The sequence below is a fragment of the Anas acuta genome, chromosome 1 (assembly GCF_963932015.1).
Source record: "Anas acuta chromosome 1, bAnaAcu1.1, whole genome shotgun sequence".
Classification (NCBI taxonomy): domain Eukaryota; kingdom Metazoa; phylum Chordata; class Aves; order Anseriformes; family Anatidae; genus Anas; species Anas acuta.
In genome coordinates, this window is record NC_088979.1 from 134,488,442 (window position 1) to 134,513,455 (window position 25,014).

At 39.3% G+C, this 25,014-nt stretch overlaps 1 protein-coding gene across 2 annotated transcripts; it reads left to right on the forward strand.

The window, feature by feature from the left end:
* The first annotated feature begins 1,332 nt into the window (after positions 1 to 1,332).
* TTC38 (tetratricopeptide repeat domain 38) lies at positions 1,333 to 22,670 on the forward strand. Of its 2 annotated transcripts, XM_068658411.1 has the most exons (14): positions 1,334 to 1,488; positions 2,469 to 2,546; positions 3,155 to 3,236; positions 3,602 to 3,773; positions 4,764 to 4,937; positions 7,213 to 7,288; positions 8,381 to 8,500; positions 11,133 to 11,192; positions 12,290 to 12,328; positions 13,198 to 13,279; positions 14,846 to 15,011; positions 19,383 to 19,542; positions 19,838 to 19,911; positions 20,722 to 22,670. In XM_068658411.1, exons 1-14 carry the CDS (start codon positions 1,465 to 1,467, stop codon positions 20,813 to 20,815), a joined length of 1,401 nt encoding a protein of 466 aa, XP_068514512.1. In that variant the 5' UTR covers positions 1,334 to 1,464; the 3' UTR covers positions 20,816 to 22,670. The 2 variants fall into 2 exon arrangements, with proteins under 2 accessions (XP_068514522.1, XP_068514512.1); XM_068658421.1 differs by lacking the exon at positions 8,381 to 8,500 and having other exon boundaries at positions 1,333 to 1,488.
* Positions 22,671 to 25,014: the final 2,344 nt, after the last annotated feature.

Consider the following 25,014-nt stretch of genomic DNA (forward strand, 5'->3'; position numbering starts at 1 on the left):
TCACTGGGGATTCCCTGGCACTGTCTCTCTCTTTTACAGTGTGCAACCTGGGTCAGTGATGGGGGTCTCAGAGACACTGAAGCAGCAGATCCAAATTTTAGTAAGTATAACCTTTAACGGCGAGCATGGAAAGTGATGGATAATTCCTTGCCTCTTTGTGATCACCATGGTTCATTTAGGCAAGTGGGAAGCAGTGGGTTGCAGAACTCTGTAAAGATCCTTTATAGTCGAGAGCAGGCTGGGATGACGTGTTTGGTGTTGACTGTCCACGACGAAAGGCCTAGAAAATTCAGGCTTATGAGCCTTTCTTGCACCTGTGGCTCCAAATCAGTCCCGCTTCAAAGCAAACAAAACAAAAACTCTCTTCATGCTTCTGTAGACATGAATTACCTGCAGTTCTGCATGGGTCAAGTTGTAATGCTCTGGTTTCTCTAGCAATGGGACATGTCATTGCTATCAGTTTGGAGCTGCTTGGCGCTGGAGTTTCAGTGCAGCTCAACAAAGAGATGGACAGTGCGATGAGAACAATGATGACACTGTCAAAATCCCAGCCTCTCAGTGAGCGGGAGAAGCTTCACGTAGCAGCACTGGACATGTTTGCCCACGGGTAAGTGTCTAGCCCTATGGGGAAGGGGGCAGGAGCTGGTCTTGTCATTCAGAATCTCCTTGCTGTTGCTGTGTCCCACTTGCTCTTCTGTTGTCGCTTTCCACCCATGTAAAGGACTGGGAAGAGTTTTACTTACCACAGGTAGAGGCGATGCTTGGGAGTGGTGTTGCCTAGCTGTCTAGCTAGACAACTAGTGAGGGATCAATGTGCAGTGTTGGTGGCTGTGCTGAAAGCCTGAAATGTGTTTGGATAATAGAACTGGAAATTGCTCAGTTTTTCTGAGAACACATTATCTGAGCTTGGATTGGCTTCACTATTATTTTTATTCTATAGCAAAATTCACTATTTCATACACATTTTAAATTTCACTATTCTATTAACCTAAAAGTATTGATTTTTCTGGTCTTGTGGCCTAAATTTATGTTGACATCTCCTCTCAGGCTGTCTATACAGTACATGGTGACTGGTTTTGACTTTAGCCATCCTGATTTTTTTCCCTGCATATTCTGGCAACTTCTTTGTGCTCTTCTGAAGTTGCCTGTCCCTTCTTCCACCGGACATAAACTCTCTTTTTCTCCTAGACACCAGGCAGGGCAGGGCCGGGAAGCCGCCGGGCTGCCGAGGCGCCCCGGGGCGGCCGGGCCCCGCATGGCCGGCAGCGGCGGCAGCAGCGGCAGCAGCGGCAGCAGCGGCAGCAGCGGGCCCCGGGGGCTCGGCAGCGAGCGCGGCCGGCGGGATGAGCGGCCCCGGCCCGGCCCCGCCGCCGGCGGCCCCGCCCGCCCCGGTCGCGGCCCCTCCTCCTGAGGGCCGGGAGCTCCCGAGCCGCGGGGCAGGGTCGGAGAAGCAGCGGTGGGGCCATGGCGCCGCTGAGGGACTGCAAGGTCCGGCGGGGCGGAGGGGAGCGGAGCGGCGCGGCCAGGGGAGGGCCGGGCAGGGCCGGGCCGGACAGGGGGAGCCCCGGGGGAGCCCCGGGGGTGCCGACAGCCCGAGGGGCAGCGGGGCCGGGGCTGGGGCCGGGGCTGGGGCTGGGGCTGGGGCTGTGGGAGAAAAGCAAAAAGCTCCTCTGGGTGCTGCAGGTTCTGCAAAGCGCTGCGAAACGGCCGCGCGGAACCAGAGGAGTAAAGAGGAGGGATCGCTCACAGCCGGCTGGCATGGCTGCAGGGACACTGCTAGAAGGGAAGAGAGCAGCAAAGCAGCAGCAAGGGCAAGGCTTTGGTCTGGTCCAAGAGAAAAGGCAAAGCAGGAAAAGGAGTGGAGGCAATGGCACTCTCCTCCAGGAAGCCTGGCAGCGGGCAGTCTGTTCTGGGTTTAGGGAGAAGGATGAGGGGAAACGAGCACAAGGAGCAGCAGAGCCAGCGTGTGTGTTTAGGCTCCCTAAAAGTTTTGACAACGACGGCATTAGTTAGGTGAGTAAGTTAGGAAGGGAAGCCCATGAGGTAGTGAGGTGACCAATGTGGTGGTTGTGTGGCTATCCTGTTCAGGAAAAGGCAGTATTGCTTCTGTATATAGAAACCTGGGGTCTTCCTTTCCCGTGTCACTGTTTCATATGAGGTGTATCCTCAGCAGAGGAACTATCTCAAATTTGCGTGCAGGGAGTGAAGTGTGGTCCTCACCTTGTAAGGTATATAGCCTTTCAAATTCTACAATTTATAATTTTTGGTTCTTTATCCCCACTGCTAACCCAACAAATTGAGATGTATGGACAGGTGCACAAAACGTGTCTGCTTATGCTAGCATTGTTCTCACAGCTTTTTCCTGTTTTGAAAAAAAAAATAAACATTTGAAAAACATCAGAATGTCACCACTCTCTCCGTCATCTCATTGTGTGAAATCCTTCGTTTCTCATCTGTTTGTTGTGCAGGCCTGGCAGGATGCTGGACTCGGCCTGTCCACTGCTAGCAATGAAGCCTGTAAACTCTTTGATGCAGTGCTCACCCAGGTATGATGAAAAATGGGGTCTGAAGGGACTTCTGGATAAACCAGTCTTTGGTGTAGCTGATTTCTACATTCCTTTACAGCTGAAAGATTAGACAGAGGCTGTACTGAGTTTTGTTTCTTGAGGAAGGCATGATTAGGCAATCACAGCGTGTGTGTGTTCATGTATCTGCATTGGTTCTTTCCAGTAGCATGTGTGTTGGTTAGCTACTGGCTGTCAAGTCTGACAGGGAAGCTGTGGTCTCAGAAATGTTACATTCTCACAGATGTTCTTCAAATTGGGCTGAATTCAGCCATTAGCAGTCAGCAGAAAACCCTCATAGCAGAGAGTGATGCCAGACACTGTAGCTGTAGGAAGAACTTCAGGTAGTGTGCTCATCCCGCTGGACCCTGGACCCATAAGCTGCATAGAGAACAAAGGCTGTCAGTTCTGCTGGTGGCCAAGCTACCTTAAAGAAAGCAGCTTCTGTGTTTTCTTACTGACCTAATTATATCTGAATGTAAAGGTTCTCTGCTATCATTTTTCTTGCTTCTGACTTTCACGTGGCTGGGAGGAGGAGAAGATGCCCAATGTCATTGGGGATTCCTTGACACTGTCTCTCTCTTTTACAGTATGCAACCTGGGCCAATGATGAGGGTCTTGGAGGTATCGAGGGATGTCTCTCCAAGCTAAAAGCAGCAGATCCAAATTTTAGTAAGTATAATCTTTAATGGTTAGTATGGAAAATGTTGCATAATTCCTTGCCTCTTTGTGTTAACTGTGCTTTGTTTAGGCAAGTGGGAAGCGGTGGGCTGCAGAACTGTGTGAAGATTCTTTATAGTTGAGAGCAGGCTGGGATGATGTGTTTGGTTTTGTGTTTTTCTTTTCATTTCAAGTCTTCTTAAATGCTTATCATGAAGGGCCTAGAAAACTTCAGGCTTATAAGCCTTTCTTGCACCTGTGGCTCCAAATCAGTCCCATTTTAAAACAAAACAAAACAAAACTGTGTTAATGCTTCTGTAGAGATGAGTTTCTGACGGTTCCGTATGGCTCAAGTTGTAATGTGCTGGTTTCTCTAGCAATGGGACAGGTCATCACAAATGGTTTGGAGTTGATTGGTACTGGAAGTTCAGTGCGGCTCAACAAAGAGCTGGACAGTGCGATGAGAACAATGATGACACTGTCAAAATCCCAGCCTCTCAGTGAGCGGGAGAAGCTTCACGTAGCAGCACTGGACATGTTTGCCCACGGGTAAGTGTCTAGCCCTATGGGGAAGGGGGCAGGAGCTGGTCTTGTCATTCAGAATCTCCTTGCTGTTGCTGTGTACCACCTTAGCACGTGTCCCACTTGCTCTTCTGTTGTCGCTTTCCTCCCGTGTAAAGGACTAGGAAGAGTTTTACTTACCACAGGTAGAGGCGATGCTTGGGAGTGGTGTTGCCTAGCTGTCTAGCTAGACAACTAGTGAAGGATCAATGTGCAGTGTTGGTGGCTGTGCTGAAATTTATCTACCCAGGCTCTATCACCATGACTAGTTTTCCATCAGAACTGTAGGAGGGGAAGTGCTGTATGGCCTCTATGTTAAAACGTGAAGCACTCCTTGTTTTAAATGTCTTAGATCTGTCAGTGGAGTTAAATGGTTTAGAACTAAGATACTTAATATTTAAGTCCTCTGATGTCCAGTATAATATAATACACACTTGGACTCACAGAAGTAAAGTCTAGAACAGACCTTTCTTCTCCTCTCTGTTGTCTTCCTATGTCAAAATAGATTTCCTTTGAAAAATGGAAAGCCTGTCCCACTGCATGAGGTTTTTACAACCCAAGTACAGCACGTGGCATTTAGCTTTGTTGCATGTCATGCAGTTGGACTCAGCCCATTGATTTGGCCTACCCAGATCACTCTACAGAGTTTTCCTACCCTCAAGCAGATAACAGCAGGTCTCTGTTCAACCCCATAAGAAAATCTTTAGATTTATGGTTGAGCTATTGTTTTTTTCTGTGCAGTTTATAGCTTGTTTTTTTTTTTAACACAAGCATATTTATTTTATATTATTTCCCAGAAAGTACCCAGTGAAGATAATGCCATTGTTTCTTACAGAAAAAAAAATTAAATTCTTTCAAGAAAAAAAAGTTTTTTGATGTTGAATTTTCTCTTTTTCAGAATAGAATGAGTTTAGAAGTAACAGTAGAGTCGTGTGTGTGTGCCTTCTTTCAGCATTCAAAATATTTCTGTATTTCTAGCCAGCTTCCCAAAGCTTGTGATCTATGGGAACAGATTCTGCAGAGCCATCCAACGGACTTGCTAGCCCTCAAATTTTCCCAGGACACTTACTTCTATCTGGGATATCATATACAAATGCGAGACTCTGTTGCACGGGTTTTTCCTTTCTGGACACCTGATGTTCCTCTGAGCAGGTAGGTTATGCTTCATTTTAAAAATAGGTCTTTATCTGGTGTAAGGTATACACACTTTGTCTTTTTAACTTCAAACACATCTAAAGGATAGGATCTGCTGAATAAAGACACATAGAAAAGATCACAGCTTGTAAGTGAAGTCAAGTGAATTGTAAGTGACCACACCTAGAACACCTCTCCTATATCCCTGCTGATACTGTTAGTGATTTTCTGTTTTGTTTGTTTTAGAAGTGAGCTTTAGGTCAGTTAGTAATTTTTGCTAGCAAATGTGGCACATCATGTAGCACATAGGTAGTTTTTGTTTGTTTGTTTTACTTCATTTTATTTATTTAGTTAAGTCCTGAAAGTTTTGGTTTCCCAAGGTTAATTTGGGGTAATCTGAATCTACTGACAAGCAGTTAGTTGACAAAAACAATTATGTGGGGATAATTTTTTAAATTATTTTTAAGACCTGTTAAATTACTTGAAAGCTGCTAACTTTATGTAAAAATCTACATCAAACTATACATCAGTGTATACATTTAACACTTAGAGATAGAATAGACCCTCCATAGTCAAACATAAATTTCTAAATACTCTATGAATATTTACATGTATGTAGATTCATGCTCTGTATCTTGAGATCCAGTACAATCTTTTCTCCTTTTCTCTTCCACGAGCACTGTAAAGAATATAGACTGAATGCCTATATTCTTATAGAATGTCTATATTCTCATTCTTATTCTCTACAATCATAATAATGAATCTAAAGCACCCCACAAAATGTCTCATTTTTCCAGCAGTGTTATCTCAATTTAGAAAAAACGTAAAATACTTTGTTCTTCTTAACTACAGTACGCTGATGTCATTTCTTGGAGAAGTAAGACTCCTTAGCAGCTTTGACTGCATTTTTGTAATTTTTTCTGGACACAGTGTTATAAAAGTGCATTCGTTGTCCACTTAAATGTAAATCAACAGGAAATACCCATATATTAAACATTTCTTGAAGTATAGAAATCTGGCAGGTATCCCATGTCCTCAATCTGACAGGCATGTAGAGTTTCGTATGAATTGATACCTTGACCAAAATAAAAAAATCAACCTTTATTCCTCTCAAACCATGAAATAAATCAGGTGCAATGTACCCCACATGTTGTAGTATTTTTTTTCTGCCTCCTGAGTATAAAACCAAAACTCCAGCAGATACTTTGAGAAACAGAGATGTATCCAGTGGTGTTTTGCAATCTACAAATCTGCAAATACAATAGCAGTTAAATATTTCTTAAAATGACCGCATCATGTACATGTACAGAAGCATACAACTTCCCTAATTTTCCTTTACATTGGACTTTTATTGCTTAATGGGGATGCCTTGTGACTTTAGAATGACGTTAACCAGTTTTGAAGAGTCACTTCACTTAAAGGCACTTACCTATAGGTTAGTGGGCACTGGAGAAAGTGCAGAAGACTACAGCCATATGCATTGCATTTGAGATATACAGATAATTTTGGTGGTGGTATTTTCTTGCTTCTGACCATCTAGTTCTCTAAATTCCAGTTTATCCAAAGAAGTAAATGTCAGCTCTCAAAACACTGGTGATGTGCATTTTGTTCTTGATTTCCATGCTGGTGTCTCTTGGCCTCTCATTTCCTATGAGAGCTAGCTTATTGTTCTGTATTCTGCAAGCTTGAGCCCTTTGAATATTATCAGTGTGGCTTACCACCACCAGCAGCAGCCTGACAGTGAGTTTGTTCTATCTCCAGCCTGTTGTATTGGGGGAGCCAGAATAGCCACTTTATACAAACCAGAAAGTGTTTTGACACATTCCCACTCACTGTTTCTAACTGTAAATCTTAAGTCACTTGTGGGTGCTTTTTTTTTTTTTTTTTTTTTTTCCCTGTTGGTAAAATTCAGTATGCTTCAGAATGTGTTGAATTTGAAAAATGCTAGTGGTGGTTTAGACTACCTACAGAAAAGCAGACATTGCGTCTAAATATTGTCTACATACTCTACAATTCAGAATCAAAAACACAGTGTTCCCAGTTCCATGTGATGCTCTGGCTAGCACAATAAATAGATTGCATGTTTTTTAGTATACATGTTGGGCATGAGGAAGAGTTGGTCTTTTGTTAGATACACATTTAAAATAGATGGGATCTGAGCTCTTTGCATGGTTCAATATAAAGTGCATTGTAAGGACTGTTTTGAGTCAAATGTATGTTCTGGTATGTTCTTCAATCCTACCTTAAATCTAGTTCTTAATGATGAAGCATTGTTCATTTCTCTTTTGCTTAGCTATGTTAAGGGCTACTATTCTTTTGGACTCATGGAAACAAACCTTTTTGATCGTGCTGAGAAGCTTGCCCTTGAGGTAATTGCCTTTTATTGATGGTAAAATGCTTTAGAATTCTTAGTCATGCTCCCTATCTCTGACTGATGTTTTGTGCAGATACTGTAAACTGACTCATCGTCATCCCAGTTGTTAAGAGGAGTAGCAAAGAGATAAAATTTAGCATGGAAATTCTCACAATTTCGCAAAGAACTATTGATTAATATTCCTTAGAAAGATTCCTATATCTATGCCATACCATGGCAATTTCATCTTAACTGTATTGCCTTCATTTCCTTACAACCATGCCATGCGAGATGGTATCAAAACAGCTGTCTAAAATCCATGTATATCGAATTTTCTGTTTCCCCCATGTATAATTGTCTGTTTACTCCTATTAAAGAATGTTAGATTGACTTAACGTAATTTGCTCTTGACAATCCACCCTGTTTGGGTTCCTCCTCCATTTTTTTTTCTAGATGCACATTCATGAATTATTGAGCAATTAAGTCTACAATGTTCCTGGGGATCAAAATTACTTGGTGTGTTCCCTTTTTATGAAGACAGTAGTTACACCTGATTTTCTGCAGTCCTCCAGGGGTCTCAGTTACAATTCATCTTTAATGGGTGTTTTTGCCAAGGTTCTGTTAAATCAAATGGCTGAAAGTGACAAGAAAGACTAACTTTACGAAATGGCTAAAACTTATTGGTAAATGGAGTGAGAAAGAGTAAATTGCTCAATAGTCAGAGCTGGACATGTTCTTAAAGGAATGATTACCTGCAAGAATGTGCTATGGGGTATATTATGCCTGTGTATGCAATTCTTTTATGGCTTATATTGACATATGCCTTTGAAATAAAACATCATTTGATAACCTTCATTAAAGCCTGCATTCTAAAGCTGTTCTGCACATGTTTATCTCTGTGCAGTAGAAGTCAGGAAGTGAAGTCAGCCAATAAACATTTTCTTCCTTTCTGTCCAAATCAGTCTTCCAGGCTGTGGTTAGTAGGAATAGTGCAGGGATGTACTTAACGTGCAGTTAATAAATACAAGTCTCTTGCTTCTATATCAGCAATAATAAATATGTTTATTTGCAAGTTTGTAAGATCACATTTTCCCTTTTTGACTCACAGGCTTTGGCTATAGATCAGACAGATGCATGGTCTGTTCATACTATAGCTCACATAAATGAAATGAAAGCAGAGGTGAAGAAAGGGTTAGCATTTATGAAGGAGACAGAAGCCAACTGGAAGGTAAACTTTCTCATAGCATCTCTGAAAAAAAAATCCTAGGTCTTCTTTATCTCCTCCAGTCAAGTTCTCTGATTCTTCATCTAGTTTATTCTTGTCTCCATACATGTTACAAGCAATGCAAATTTCCTAGATTACGAGAAAAATCACTTGTGGTGCTGTTATCTGTGCCAATTTTGAAGCATAAAAAAATTGTATATTATGAACAACACATACTTTGAACCACTTTATGCCATCGTAACTCGGACTGCTGAGATTACACAAATGCCAAACACATTGGTTGGCCATGTTTCACAAAAAGTCTGTCTTCTCACACTGCCTTATTTAATCTAGAAATATTGAAAAAATACTGCTTTTCAACAAGTTTGTACACACACGCGCCATAGTTTCTTTTTCTTAAGCAGATGGAACTGGCTAAATATTTTATATCTCATAAAGTCATGGCTATTGCTGGAAGATGAAATATTAGATATGAAAACTGATTTATTTATACTCGCATGTTTATAGAAGTAAAATGACAGGCGTTATTTTCATGAACTTTTTGCTTAGACTGAGGCTGAGCAACATGCATCAATTGAAGAACCTATGTGATCTTCCTCAGGGGAACCAGCTCTGAGATAACACAGGCAAAGCAACGTTTTAGAAAGCTCATGTATTTAATGAGCTTTTTGATTATTTTTGTTTGTTTGTTTTTGTTTACTTCTTGATAGGGAAGGATGCTAGGTGAGCTGTAAAGAAAAGATAAATTATGCTTTTGTCTCTTTTCTAGTCTACTCAAGTTACTTCATATATCCAACTTATTTGAGTATCTCTCAGTGGTATATTGAACAGTTCTGTTAATTTGTCATGTAGTCCTTTGCTGTAAGTGGAGCTTAATTTTTATTCGTGTTGAACAGCATGTCTTTTCCTAATGATTAAGTGAAGAGCAGATAATAATATTCAGAGCATAAGGTTGTGGAGTTTGAAGTTGATAGAACCCACAAGAGTTTGTTTTAGAGTCATCTCAACTCACTGTACCATGTTGCCCAAAGAACAGGGCTGGATAGTGAGGCTAGAAGGATGAATTTTTTTTTTTTTTTTTAAGTTAAATCATTGAGGTACCAAGCTTGGATATGCATGCAGTCAATCAGTCAATCCTCTCTTCAGGTTCATATCTTTGATGTCTCAGAAAGGATTCTGTCCTTTAACATATTAGTTAATGAAACAGTGATACATGGAACTTACAGTTTGGGTGACACCTTCAAAACTACCAAGAACCATTTCTGAAATCAGCCCCTGACTTTTGGAACCTGTTTGAACTCTGTTTCTTAAAATAGTTCCATTCTTCTGAGCTTTATACCCTTTATCCAAATAAAACAAAGTGCCAGATCATTAAGTGGAATTGTCTAGAATACCCTCATGTCCACTCCAGTACAGTTAAGACTTATAACTGCTGACATTGTCATAATGATAATGTATATAATCACTTCTTTTATGCAATTTTTTTCATCTTAGCCTTCATTAACCCATCTTTTCATCATGAACCCAGTTAAAATGTAATCATGTGGAAAAAAAAGCAGGGCTTTCTAAGGGCTTATGTTTGGCCTGGTGAATTGACAATTAGTACTTATTTTAATGACCAGGATCTTTTATATCTTGCACCACTAGACTCCTTTAGGTGTTTTTAATTCATCTTTCTTTACAGTAAGAGTCATAAAGAATTTGTAAGTTTTTTTTACATGGTAGTTTACTTTTTATTGTTCCTCTCCACACAAAAAAAGAAGATGCCTTTCTTTTATGTATGTTTCAGCACAAAATCAGAAGGGGCAAAATATGTTACCAGAGGGGGCCTCTGTGCCAGTACTGTTGGTTATTAAATGGGAAAGTTTTTTCTCCAGAGCTATTGCAAAGAGTTCTCCTAGTCTGCTTTTATTTATTTTAGCAGGCTGCAAGCCCACTTCTGCCTTAGCAATTTAATCTCATTCAGAACTCAAAATCAGCAGCAGAAGAAAGGTTTTGTTTTATTCAGTGAAGTAATCCCATGTTCTTGTTTATATGGCATTTGGTATTGTGGTATAGTAGTAAACGTGATATTATCAGGTTTATGCCAACCCCTTAACTATTTTAGTTGCTCATATTGGTTTCGTAGTATAATATTAAACAAGTAAAGATTACTAGAGGATTTATATTAGCACCATAAAGTTCACTGGGAACCTTTGTACTTCCTGAAAGTGAAGCAGTTTTCATCATTACAAGGAAGATTTTTCCACCTGTAAGAAGATTAAATTTAACTACAGTGTTGTAGGCTATGAAAGAATATTTAAAATTCTGGTACCAGCTGAGAAGTAGGGCGCAAAGTTGGTACAGTTCAGTGAATATTGATGATATTCAGTTATAATAAATAGTAATAATAAATATATATAATAAATATAAAAATAACAAATTCAGTTATATAAACTTCGGTTTTCATCCTGAATTTCAAGTAGCATATGCATAATGAGAAATTTAAAGTAGACAAGCTGATTTAACATTCTTGTTTCTTCTGTAACTTGAAGTACTCTTTTATGAAGAAGAAAACAGAAATCTGTCTAGATACATTTAAATGGAAAGTTATTTTGTATATAACATTTTTATTTTATTTTATTTTATTTTGCAGAACAGTGATATGCTTGCTTGTCATAATTACTGGCACTGGGCTTTATACTTCATTGAAAAGGTATGAGACATTTTCATACAGATGTTTTATGGTCCAGACAGATAATTGATCTAATGCTATTTAAAAGGCAGCCCTAGCGTTTATTTATTTTTTTTCAGCTGTCTAGAGGGTTGTGTGTTTTTTTTTTGTAAAATGGCACAATGACATTTTTACAGGATAGTTCGCTAGTACAATTATTTTGAGAATAATTTTGTTGTAATTACATTGAACAAAGATCCAGTATCTTCGTTGGAATGTTGAAAAGTTGCTTTATTACATGATTATTACATGTTCAAAGATAAAAAAATGTCACTAATTACATTTGGCACAATTATTTTATAGAAAGGTGAACCTGGATCTCTAATTTTTAGACAAAAACTTTGTCTAAAAATAAAATTCTCTTCAAATTCAGTACTTTGTTGTTGAACTCACAATTTCCCGACTCTAGAAAAGAGGCAGTACAACAGCTCTAGATTTGATAGCTAATGTTATTAGTCAATGATACTAATTCTTGCTCTTATAGAGAGATCAAATTTATTGAAACCCTTTAAGTTGCACCTTACCCAACCTATCAGGCTGCAATGCAGAATTTCCTTGGACTTGATAATTCTTTGTAGCTGTGGGTCTCAATTCATTCGGGAGACAAATGTGTCATCATGGAAAAGGTGCTGTACGTTGGTCAGAAAACAAGATAACTTGCTGATGTTCAGCACTATTAACACTATTATACAGCTTTTGTATAGCCTGCTTAACATTAGTTTTATTCCTACCTCTTTGCATAACTTCATGATGCAGTAATTTCTGCAAAGAAACCTGAAAGGAAGATTAGAATGAGAGGTAACACCTTGTCTTTCTCCCTCATGTGTAACCTATGGCAGGATTAGTTCTCATTATTAAATGAAACCTAAGCATAGTGGTTATTTTACCTAGTAAAGCCTGTTTTATCTTAGTCTCTGTTCTTTCTTTTCAGGCCTCAAGGAATTAATTGACTTTTTTTTTTTTTTAAACAAGTCATGAGGTAGTGAAGTAATATGGCACCTATTAATTGTATTTATATGTTTGGTTACTACCCATCACTCTTGTTTTCTCTACCTGAATGTTAATGATTGCTTTTACAGGGGGAATATGAGGCTGCTTTGACAATTTATGACAATCATGTGAGTAGGAGCCTTAATCTTTACTGGAGAACATGCTTAAGGCCACAACACGTACTTTATTCTTTCTGCATGAAATTGAAACCTATTGCAATTGCCATATTATTTTATTGTATTATTTATATGTGTTGTTTGGGAAGCTGTTTGTCAACTACTGAAATGCCCCAAATACTCAAATATTGATTCAAGCCTTTCTTACACTTTTGCTTGAAGTAGCTGTAATGGCACTGTTGGTACTGTTTTCCAGGTGTCCACATATCTTATTCATGATGTATAGGTCTAAATGCCCCTGAAAAGAAACTTTTTTAAAAGGATGTGAAATAATTTTCTTATAAAGTCAAGTTACCTTTATAAAGAAGTGATTTTTGCATGTTAGCTACTAAGTCAACAAAAACATGTCTTTTTATTTCTGCATAATAAGTTATGGTTCTTTACTGCATAGATTTCAAAACAATCTTAGTAAATAAGTGCTATCAAATTTCAGTAGTATAACATCTTTGTAAGGTTTGTAAAAATAATGTTGTCATTAAGAAAGCTGCTGTGCAGATTCCGGTCTACTAAATCTGGCAAAATGAAATACTAATTATGGCACTGTACTGGAAGCAAACAAACAAAAAAACACCTTGATGACCTTCCATGCTTACTGAGTTTAACTCCATAACATGTAAAGCAGCACAAATGAAGCAATATGTGTGTTTGTCACTGCAAATTACCACATTCAGAAAAGATGCAAATAGGGCTATTGTCAGACAGGTATTTTTGGATGAATAAAAAGATAAAATTAATTCTGTACTTTGAATATAAGTTTGATTATCTGAGTAAGTTCCTGCTAGCACATCAGTTGGGCAGCTTATGAATACCTGTGATTACAGATTGCTCCTCAGTGCCTGTCAAGTGGAAGCATGCTGGATATAGTAGATAACTGTTCAATGCTGTACAGGCTTCGTCTGGAAGGTAGGATATCCAACTGTTCTTTCTTAATGTGTAAGAGGAACAGTTTTCTTTTTGCCTTCCCCTCCCTACCCTCACCCCACAATACACACACTGGCATGTTGGAGAAGTTTTTAGAGATACTTACAGAGCAAGCTTGGTCAGTGTTACAGAAGAAATCTTAAAAGTCCGTTCTTGAGAAAAGCCTCAATGTGAACTTTATAATCTTTTGCCGTTCTGTTTTAGTTGGGATAGAGTTAATTTTCTTTATAGTAACTCTTACGATCCTATGTTTTGGATCTGTGATCAAAGCAGTGTTGATAGCTCACAGATATTTCAGCTATTACTGAACAGTGCTTACACAGCATGAAGGTCTTTTCTGTTTCTCATGTTGCTCTGCCAGCAAGTAGGCTTGGGGTTGCACAAGAATTTGGGAGGGAACGTAGCCAGGACAGCTGACCCTGATTGACCAAAAGAATATCCCATACCCTAAGTTGCTATGCCGAGCAATAAAAGCTCGGGAAAGAAGAAGGAAGAGGGGACATTTGGAGTTACGGTGTTGGTCTTCCCAATTAACTGTTAAACATAATGAGGTCTAACTTTCCTTGAAATGGGTAAAACATCTGTCAGATGATTAGAAGTAGTGAATTAATTCCTTATTTTGCTTTGCTTGTATGCTCAGTGTTTGTTTTATCTATTAACCTGTCTTTCTCATCCCACAAGTTTTCTCACTTCTGCCTTTCTGATTCTTCTCCCCATCCAACTGAGGGGGAGGCAAGTGAGCGAGCTGCTGGGTGGTGCTTCGCTGCCTACCAGGGTTAATCCACATCATGTGCATAACCTTTTTTCTTTCCAAGATATTTTTTTTTCCCATGCCAGCACAGTATTTCATTCAGCTCAAGCTAGCAGAGGTTACATATTTCTTTTCTGGAAGATTTAACTTATATTGTCCCTGGAGATCTGAGGCTGAATAATTGAGTACATTAGCTTCTAAAATGCTATAGAGCTTTCTTGACGTAAATTTCAAATTAAATACTTTATATTGTGATATTGGTTGATATAGTAAGTGCACATCTATTAGCCTCTGGCTTTTGTGTACTCTCATAACTCTGTGTCATTTCTTCTCAACTTTTTAAAGCTAGAATTTGCACACTGGAGTTCCTGAAGGGTGGTGTTGGAGGGTGCAGGGTTTCATAATATTTTACTGAAACACTAATGGTGCATTGGGTTTGTTTATGGAATCCGTCTTATCTGTCTGTATAATTTGATTGCTATAGGCAATTCACTATGAACATAATCTCCAAGAAGACACAAGCAATCTCGTATTAAAGCCAGAACCTCGCTTAATGCAGTCTAGAATACTGGCAATAAATTACTGACAGTCAATAAACCCTTTGCCCAGATATGACAGGCTGTAACTAAGCATTACTTATATTATTATATTATAATAATATTATAATATAATTTTGCCACTCTAGGGTCTGTTTTCTTGAGTTTAGTAGCAGTGCTATCTGTGCTGTGTGATGCTGATTACAAAGTGATGCTTTTGCATGTGGTATTTTTATTGAAAAGGATATCTTTTACTCATAGGTGTAAAGCTTGGAGACAGGTGGGACAATGTTCTCAAGATTACAAAGAAACACACCAAAGATCACATTCTTTTGTTTAACGATGTACACATCTTGATGTCTTCCCTTGGAGCCAAAGACCACAAAACTACTGATGAGCTTTTAACAACTCTTCAAGAACTTGCCAAGTAAGTAAATTAATTAAAATGTTATACTGAAAAAATATTTTGTCCTCTGAACTTTAGGGTGGTAATGCCTCTGGCTTGCAGAAGTGTTACAACATACTCTTCTCTGCCTTAGAGTGTTAGTGGGACAAGTCTGGTTTGAATCAGCTGACGTGCAATTAGAAGATCCCTGTAATTATTTTTGAGTACTATCTAAAGGGGCTTCTGTTTTGTTAAGCAAGAATCGCTTACATTTGAACTCATGAGCACTAAGTGAACATTTGCTTTGTATTTTCTTTTGATGAATTCATACTACGCTATGTTACATACAATAAGTATTTCACCCATATAGTAATGAGGACATTGCACAATATATGTTAGCTCTCTGTGGTGGTTATTTCTGCTCTGCTTTAAAACGTTCTTTAATCATGGACCGTTAGTTGGTAGCAATATTCTAATAGCTACGATCTGGTGCATTGTGAAGCATCTCTGCAGGAAACCAATTTTTAAATATTGCTAAAGCAGTTCTAGAGAGTATTTTGCTTTGAATTATGTGCAAAATTTGCATATTGAAGTATTTCAACTAAACAATGTTTTTTCTTTATGTTTTCTTTTGTATTGAATAACTGTAAATGATTGTAATTCTTTTGAAGGGATTGATCCATAGATTACATGTATGTAAATGCAGGTGATAGATCCTAAAAACAAGTTACTGGTTTAATGGTATAGTTTTAAGCACAAAATTTAGTAATTTACAAAGTTGTAAACAGTAGACCACCTGATTAGACTCTGCAGCAAACATGGGAGAGAAAAAAGATTAATACTTAACCAATACAAATTTATATCTAGTTACTCTTAATGAAATCTCTCGCGTAAGTGTGAGTAATGGTTTTCAATGTATGAATGCCGAACAACTGAAAGTGAACAGAAAGCTTCTGAAATCTGTAGAGATTGTGTCTGAGAACATACAGCTGACCTATGGGCTTGGTAGGCTGGTAAAGTCACAAATGGCAGTCAAATAACATCCCTGTTTGCCCGGCTTCACTGCCTTGAGTTACAGTACCACCTTTCCCCTCCTGTTTTTGGCCATAACATCTTAGGAATTTCAGCTTATCCTGCTCCAAACCCATGATTGCTGGTATGGCAATCATTGCCAGTTTAAAATTTCATTCAGTTCTAGGTTCTTCCCCCATATAACTTGTTTTTCCCCTGCTTCAGTATCTATTGCTTCCCTTCCCTTAGAAAAGAAGGAGGAAGAAGAATATGAAATTCTCACAATTTGTTTCTGACAATAATGTTTCTCAACCAAAAATAAATGTATTTAAGAGTAGTTACGAAAACAAGGATCTGTCAAATCAAGCCTAAGCATGTCTGATTTGACTGAAGTAGGAGACAGTGAATATCTTTCATATAATTATATTGATATGTAAGTATATGTAAAATGTGTAAAACTGCACACACCACTTCAGGAAAGCTGTAACACACTACAGAATCACAGAATCACAGAATTTCTAGGTTGGAAGAGACCTCAAGATCATCGAGTCCAAACTCTAACCTAACACTAACAGTCCCCACTAAACCATATCCCTAAGCTCTACATCTAAACGTCTTTTGAAGACTTCCAGGGATGGTGACTCCACCACCTCCCTGGGCAGCCTGTTCCAATGCCTCACAACCCTTTCAGTAAAGAAGCTCTTCCTAACATCTAACCTAAAACTCCCCTGGCGCAACTTTAGCCCATTCCCCCTCGTCATGTCACCAGGCACGTGGGAGAACAGGCCAACCCCCACCTCTCTACAGCCTCCTTTAAGGTATCTGTAGAGAGCAATAAGGTCGCCCCTGAGCCTCCTCTTCTCCAGGCTGAACAAGCCCAGCTCCTTCAGCCGCTCCTCGTAGGACTTGTTCTCCAGGCCCCTCACCAGCTTGGCTGCCCTTCTTTGGACCCGCTCAAGCACCTCGATGTCCTTCTTGTAGCGATCCTTCTACGTATCTCTCCACCTACTGTTCCCTTTTGCCTGTGTTCAGCCTTTTGTAGTAATAGAACTGCACGTTTTTAGATGTAATTTGAAGCATTATGAAGGTTAATTTTGTTATTTCAGAAAACTGACTGTAAGATGAAGAAATTATTTTAATTGTTTGGATTAGTGGATTAATTTGTGAATCATGAATATATTGTATTCATGCATGTAAATGATATCTAAGATGTGTTTTACTTGTGGCTTTTTTATTTATTTATTTGTTTAAAATGCAGTCATAAAAATGACCCAGACCAAATTCATTTGGGGCTTTAAAGTTGATAAGAATTACAAGCTGACTATAGACTGGCACATGCATTCTCCAAAATCCCACAAGGCCTAGGAAAGCTTGTGTTTCTTTTTTGCTAGTTGGCAGAGACATAACTGTTATTTTGTTGATCACATCTGTCGGAATGTGGTGACGTCCATCCTGACATTTTACCTCCAAGAACTGGATTTCCTGTGCAGGTCCCTTGACCTTATTCTGTTTAATGGCAAAGCCAGCTTTCAGGAGAATTTGAATTATTTTCTTCCCTTTCTCAAAAACTTCTGCTGCTGTGTTAAACCTCCTTGAGGCACACACTTGATATCCCCATCTTTCCGCATTACCCACCAGGTATACCCTGGTCCTTGGGCAAAGACAATCCCACAAGTGGGTTTGCCTTTTCCCATGGCAGGGGCAGCCCACACCGCCTTCTGTGGCGCTCTCTGGTGGTTGGTATCCCATGTTTATTTTCATGGATAGAAATGTTAGTTAATGCAGGGGCGTATATTGTTCTTCATGAATCAATACTTCAGATCAATTGCAAGAGGAAGTAAAAAACCAGTCTTTGATGTCTGTGCATTTTCTATGAGAGCTGGAAGAATCGTTTAAATGAAGGTTTGTTTCATCATTTTCAGCTATCTCAGACCACTTCTTCAAAATACACATCTGTTATACACTTTTAACTTTCCAGAGGAGGATGCATGTTAAGGAATGATAAACACATAGGGCAACACTGTATACATAAAAATCAGCGTTGACCTAGAGGACAATAAGGGAAATTTATGATCGTGACTCAAAGGGAATATTTAGGGCAAAGCTTAGTGCTTTGAAAGGTAGATCATTAAAGACATTTTGATTGTTTATACAGAAAGCATACAGATACACACATTTTATTTATTTATTTATTTATTTATCTAAGGAGTGAATTGTAGCAATGGGGCATTTACTGAGGTGTTGCATAGCTTTCTGTTTACACCAGTGTGTACATTTTGTATCATCAGATTTTTGGCTTGGTAAGTTTAAGGCAATATTGTGGCTTTCAGCTGTGGTTGCAAGCACTTTAAACAGAAACCAGTGACTAAAGTTACTAGGCTGATTCCTCAATGTTAAAGACTTAACTTGAAAATTTACAGAGAAATCTATTCTAAGCAACCAGTGGAATTCATAGCATTGACCTGTGCTCCGTATTCTCAGGAATGAATGGATTTGTATTGCTGGGGTCAAATAGCTCTCTTCCCCTTCTGGTACTGCCCACCAAGCTTTTGGCACCTACATGTCACTGCCTCCGACTGTCAAGGTGTGATCACTGTCAGCTCCTTTTGTAGCAGTGGAAAAACAATTCCACATTGTCCCATTGCAGGTATTGCCTATAGGCCAAATGGCTACAGTTTGGCTACTTATATTTTTACATTTTTTAATATAGGGAAGGATGTCTACTAAAATGTATACATCTTCTACAGGCTTATTGTCATGCTGTATGTCTCTTTCACTCTTAGACGGGTTAGGTTACAAGCATTTAAAAGAAAAAAAAGAGAAAGAAAAATAAAGAAAAACAAGTGCTATCTAAAATCCCTTGCTGTTTTTGCATCTAAAAACAGTCTATTGTGATGAAAATAAGAGAGCAGACTTTGAGAGCTGTCATTCCCAGCTGTCACTGGGAATGCAGTGTATATTACAAAGATGGTGAGGCACTGTGCTGTGTGGCAAGTTCTTTTGAAAGATTATTATTTGGAGCTCTCTGCAAGAGACTGATTGCCAGTTTTGGCAATGGTAAGGACAGTCAAAGAAGTAGCAATAGGATGTTCTGGTGAGAAGATCAGAAGAGAAACTAGTGTAGAATTTTCTGGCTTTTTCTTAGCCTAAACTATTTATTGCAAAGGCAGGAGGCATTGGGCTTGTGACTTGCAAATATGTGCAGAGGAATAAAAACTGATTAATGAGTAACAGAGGTGAAGGTAACATAACCACACAAAAAAAATATTATCCAAGTACCTGAAATATCAGGCTTTGTAGGGTAAAAAGAATAACTCTGTCTGTAGGCAGTGACAGACTGGCACAGAAATATGCATGTTTATCATTTGACTTATGCAAGTTCATCACTTTCTCTTTCTACAGAGCACCTGGTGAAGACCATGAACTTTCCCTGGCTCCTAGTTTGGGGTTACCACTGTGCCAGGCTTTTATGGAGTTTGAAAATGGAAATTGTGACAAAGCAGTAGATTTGCTGTACCCAATCCGTTACCAGCTAATCCAACTAGGAGGCAGTAATGCTCAGGTAAAGGAGGTCAATAAAAGATGTTTTGATGCAACTTAATCCTCTTCCAGTAGCCTCCCTTTGATTCTTACACTATTAATAATACTTCATTCTTATAAAATGAAGAATTGTGCTTGTGACTGAATCCTGTTTACAAACACTTACTAGCAGTGTTAGCTATTTAAATATGTCAACGAGAAAATGTTTTCCTTGGGGGCTTTTAGTAAACAAGACATTGTAACCATTGTAATGATGTTCATATAAGTCTAAATTACATATTAATTTGTATTTTTGCTAACTTTTTTTCTGTTTTCAGAGAGATGTTTTCAACCAGTTATTGATTCATGCTGCTTTAAATTGTAAATCAAAAGCCAAACAAAACCTTGCTAGGTAAGTTTTTTTCCTGATTTTTTAAATGGAAATAGTAGTTTTCAAAAATAAAGAGTAGTAGCAAGTATACTGAATTAGTGCTGAAATTACACACAAGCATTCATGGTTAAATGTTGCTACATTTATCAGATAAAAAGTGCAATTGCTTTCAGTTCCAAATGTGCATTCTTACAGTCTGGATGATTTATCTATATTTGTTTAATGGCAGTTGATTTTCAGAGGGTTCTGTCTTAAACAGTGGCCACTTGCCTCATGGTCTGTGTACTTAATGGACTCCTAAACTTCAGCAAACTGCTGAAAGTCAAGTCCATACTAATAATAACAACAGTTTTACTGGGAAATATGATTAACAGAGTCTGATGTGAGCTTGCCTCAGTACAAATTACAAGTGTCTTGCTGGGCAGAAATCACAGATGTTGCTCATTGACCTGTATGGAGTTCTGTTGAAAGTTATCAACTGGGCCTGCCTGTGCACTTTAAAGAATGGATCCTCTGGACAACGTAAAGCCTTGCCTGTTCCACTCCTGAAGTCTCTTTGAAACATAAATATTAGGCCCAAAATCAAAATGATTCTTTTGTACACCCTGACTGCTCATTTTCAGTCTCTTGTCAGTGCTAAGAAGCATGCTGTTCTGCCTAAACTTAATGCCAAGGCTAAATGTTTCCAATAAAGGAGATACGCACCTCAAGAGCAGGTCTTTAGGTATTCTTTTCTATCTCTTACAAGGACACTGCAGATGATCTTACAGGAAAAAATGATGTACTCATGACCTTCATCCCATTTATGTGCTACCTATTTTCCTTTCTCAGATGCCTCCTGAGAGAACGTGATGTGATGAGACCAAACTCACCAATGACAGAGCGACTTATGAGGAAGGCAGCAGCAGTTCATTCAATGGCTTAAATCTGTCCTCTGTGCTTGAGATGAGATAGCAATATGCTTAGCAATCAAAGTCTGGATGTGGGGAGTGGAGGTGTTCTGTGCTGTAGCCCATGTTTGAGAATCACAGTTAAGAGTACCCTAGGAGCTAGAGATCTGATGACAATTTCCTTAAAAGATAGAAAGCTGTTGCATTTCGTGTTATATCTTGGATAATTCTACAAGGAAATAAGAATACTTGCTGATAATACACAGCTATCAGTAGCATCCTGAGGCACTACTTTTCTGGTATATTTCCTTGAAAGCTCCCTTGACCCTGATAATATTCAGTACAGAAACAGTGCCTGGATTTCAGTTATTCATTGGCCTGGTTTATTACTTCATTAATATGTTAAATAGTGAGTAAACGTTTTAGGTAATTCAAATAGGCCTCAGCATTGCAGATGGGCAAGTGTAGGGCCAGAGCCAACACAGACATAAACGGAATTCCATTTCAACCTTCCAGCCCATTAAGGCATGAGTTACCTTGGCATTACAGATCTGTCTGCATTCAGGATCTTTTTCCAGATGCTTTTTTTTAATCTGTCTCTTACAAAATGTTAGACTTCAAGATAGAGGCCCAGAACTTCTTGAAATTACAATGTGGAAGAGCCAGACAAGAGGAACAAGGGCTGACTGCTGGTTAGGACTATTTTAATGTGGATGATTGCTCGGCACCTTTAAATCTTTCAGGAAAAAATGAAAAAATCTGGATTTCAGCTAAAACAGTGCTGTCTCTGAATAGTAATTTGGGCTGGAATCGTTGTGCTTAGTTTCTAATAACTCAGGCCTTACTGTCGTCTCAACAGCAAGAGACGCTTTGTTTAGCAATGTAAGCTTTAAAGCCAATGTTCATGAGCTTTATAGGAACACTGGAGAATCTCAGTGCAGGTGAAAACTGCCAAGGAACTCCTCCAGAAAGAGAGCTAATGGGAATTGTCACAAAGCTTTGTCCTGGCATGAGTGATGTGACGAGCCTTGGTGCTGCAAATAAGGCATGATAAGAGACATAAAGCTCCATGAAGTTCTTGTGCTTCTCAGTTCCTGCAGTGTAGCAGAGTTAAAAGCTTGTCTTGCAAAAGTAATCCAGAAATCCCTAATGGAGAGAAGATAGTATTTCAAACGAAACCTAATGCCTTCTGTTCTTGTTCTGGCATAGAAATGCCACACCCTTTAATTGCCCAAGCTCTGACTTTGGTATCTACAAGCACTCCAGGACATGTCTGCCCCTCCTTCCTCTCCAGCTTGGGCTCTTCCACACGTCCCACAGTAGCCCCTTTTCACACAGAATCCTTCTGACCTAAAGCACTTGCGTAGCTGGCCCTATGGTCGCCCTGGAGTTCCTACATAATAGAGGCTTAAGATATGCAAGTGCCTTGCTGCGTGCCTTCTTCCCCCAATCATCACGGGAGAAAAAATAGTTTAGTTTAAAAAAAATGATAGTTTGTGAACCCATATAAGGGTATTTCAGTCCTTGCTTGCAACCTTTTGAATGCTGTGGACAGTCATAGTTCACTGCTCTTCAGATATGTCACTACCTTATCTGTCCAGCCATGACTGTGATTGGCTCACTCAGTGATAAAGTTAGTGGGTTTTTTTTACTGTTAATTTTTAATCACTGCATGTCAAGCAATGACTTTAGACAGATAAATTTTTACTCAAGGGATGTAACAAATCCTACTATCAAACAGAAGTCTGAGAAATCTGCTGGCTGCTTATGAAGTGTGTAGTGTAAGTAATGCATTGCTACATAAATCTAAGAGTGATATTTTAGTACTTCTGATATAATGTGATTTAGAATTCTGTCTGCTTTACATTAATAAATTCAAAGATGTCCTCAGTTGTGCAGCAAGTATATGACGTCTTTGCCTGTATGAATGAAGCTTTTAAATGAGTTGACTCGAATTTGTAAACCTATAGTAGGATGCATTCTCTTTCCTTCTGTGAATGTGACTAGAAGCTCTCATTCAGCTAGTTCTACACATCTTGCTATAAGTGAGCATTTCTGTTTTTCAGCCTTGTCATCCCCGTCTTATTTGAAATGATCCAACCAGTCTTTCTGTTCAATCTGTCTTGCTTCACCATGCTGTGCTGAACCATTTTCAATTAGCATTATAGTAAATAGATGACAAAACACATAGAGAACAATAGGAGAACCAAAGGAAGAACTTTACTAAGGATCGTGCTGACTCCTAAAAGACCTGATGGGAGCCTTCCAGCACCTAAAGGGGGCCTACAGGAAAGCTGGAGAGGGACTCTTTATCAGGGAGTGGAGTGATAGGACAAGGATTAATGGCTTTAAATTAAAAGAGGGAAGGTTTAGATCAGATACAAGAAGGACATTCTTTACTCAGGGGGTGGTGAGACACTGGCACAGGTTGCCCAGAGAAGCTGTGGATGACCCATCTCTGGAGGCCAGGTTGGATGGGGCTTTGGGAACCTGATCTGGTGGGAGGTGTCCCTGCCCATGGAAGGGGGTTGGAATTGTATGGTCTTTAAGGCCCCTTCCAACCTAAGCCATTCTAGGATGCTATGAAGAACGCAGCCCACAAGTGGCAGGCTTAATAGGCAATGCTAGGATTGCCAGAAATAAGCAAACGTGGCTTCTGTTCAGAGTCACTAGTAATGAAAAGAATTGTTTCCAAAATTATGTACTTTATCATGGATACACTTTGATTTAGTCTTACCTTGTAGCTTGCTTGTTGCAGCAACAACTGGAAACATAATTCAGCACTGTGGCTACCTGGATGTTTCATGAAGCGTTATTCCTGTCTTCTTCCGCACTAGGTCTTTTAACAGGCTCAAAGGGCAAAGGATTACTGTGTGCCTGTTCTTGTAGCTTTCTTCTCTCTTCAGCTCAGTTACCCACACAGAAGTTTTTGTCTTCTTTCCTCAGAGCAGCTCCCATCTACAGTCTGCCCCCACCACCCCCCTTGATTAAATAGCCAGTATCCTGTGCATCAGAGAATTTTGGCCTTACTCAGCAAGTTTCCCATTTCCTGCCACACTATGGAAGTGCAATTTGACAACGTGAAGCATAGCACTGGAGTTCCAATTTCTTCCCTTGTCCTTCTAGATTTTGTAGTTTGGACTGACTTGTTTATTTGTCAGCATTTCACTTCATTCTCCATATACTTGCCTGTCTTGCAGATTATGGTGGATCGTGGGGAGAGGGAGGGAAGTGCAGCACTGTGTCTTGCAAGTGTTCAGTTCTTTGAAAGTTACTCATCTAGGTATTCCAATACATCCTTAGAATAAGTCAATACCTGAACATTTTCCCACATTTTAAAATCAGTTCTGCTACTATTTTGCCTTATTGGTTGTTTTTTGTTTGTTCGTTTGTTTTTGTTTTTACTTTAAACAGCTGCTCATAGCAGCTGTTAATTGCATGGAGTCTAACCAAACCACCATAGTACTTAATATCAAGGACATCTTAGCTACAAAGTTAATTTACATAAATATACTCAGTTATTGTGGTTTGGGCTAGGATAGAGTTAATTTTCTTTGCAGATGCTTGCATGATGCTATGTTTAGGATTTTTTTTTTAATGAAAACAGTGGTGATAACACGCCGATGTTTTTAATTGTTTTTAAAGAGCCAATGACTTTTCAACTTCTCATGCTGCCCTGCCAGCAAGGAGGCTGGGTGTGCACCAGGAGCTGGGAGGGCGCACAGCCAGGAGAGGTGACCCAGTCTGAACAAAAAATATTCCATAACATATGGCATCATGCTCAGCAACTAAAACTGGGATAGACAAGGAGGAAGGGGGGGATGTTTGGGGTGATGGTGTTTCTCTTCCCAAGGAACTGCTCTGTGTGATGAGCCCTGCTTCCCTGGAAGTGGCTGAACTCTTGCTTGCCAGTGGGAAGTAGAGAATTTTGCTTTGCTTTGCATGCAGTTTTTGCTTTACCTAGTAAATTGTCCTTATCTCAGCCCATGAGTTCTTGAACTTCTACCTTTCCAATTCTCTCCCCCATCCCACCTGGGGAGAGTGAGCAAGTGGCTTCTTGGTGCTGAGCATCTACACTAAAATGCAAAACTACATCCACACAGTTGTCCAGTTTAGAAACATGGATGAAAGGAAGACAGTAAGCATATGTATTAAGTAGCTAGTTTACTAGATGTGTTGAGTTTTGCCATCCTTTTACACATAGAGACAAACTGCACACTAACAAGCTGAAAAG

What these genes read in the sequence shown, in the direction of transcription:
- TTC38 (XM_068658411.1), top strand. Translation starts at nt 1,465, where the DNA reads ATGGCGCCGCTGAGGGACTGCAAG. An exon ending in CGCCGCTGAGGGACTGCAAG is followed by an intron (nt 1,489 to 2,468) that starts GTCCGGCGGGGC and finishes TTTGTTGTGCAG; the next exon opens with GCCTGGCAGGATGCTGGACT. An exon ending in AGACAGAAGCCAACTGGAAG is followed by an intron (nt 8,501 to 11,132) that starts GTAAACTTTCTC and finishes TTTATTTTGCAG; the next exon opens with AACAGTGATATGCTTGCTTG.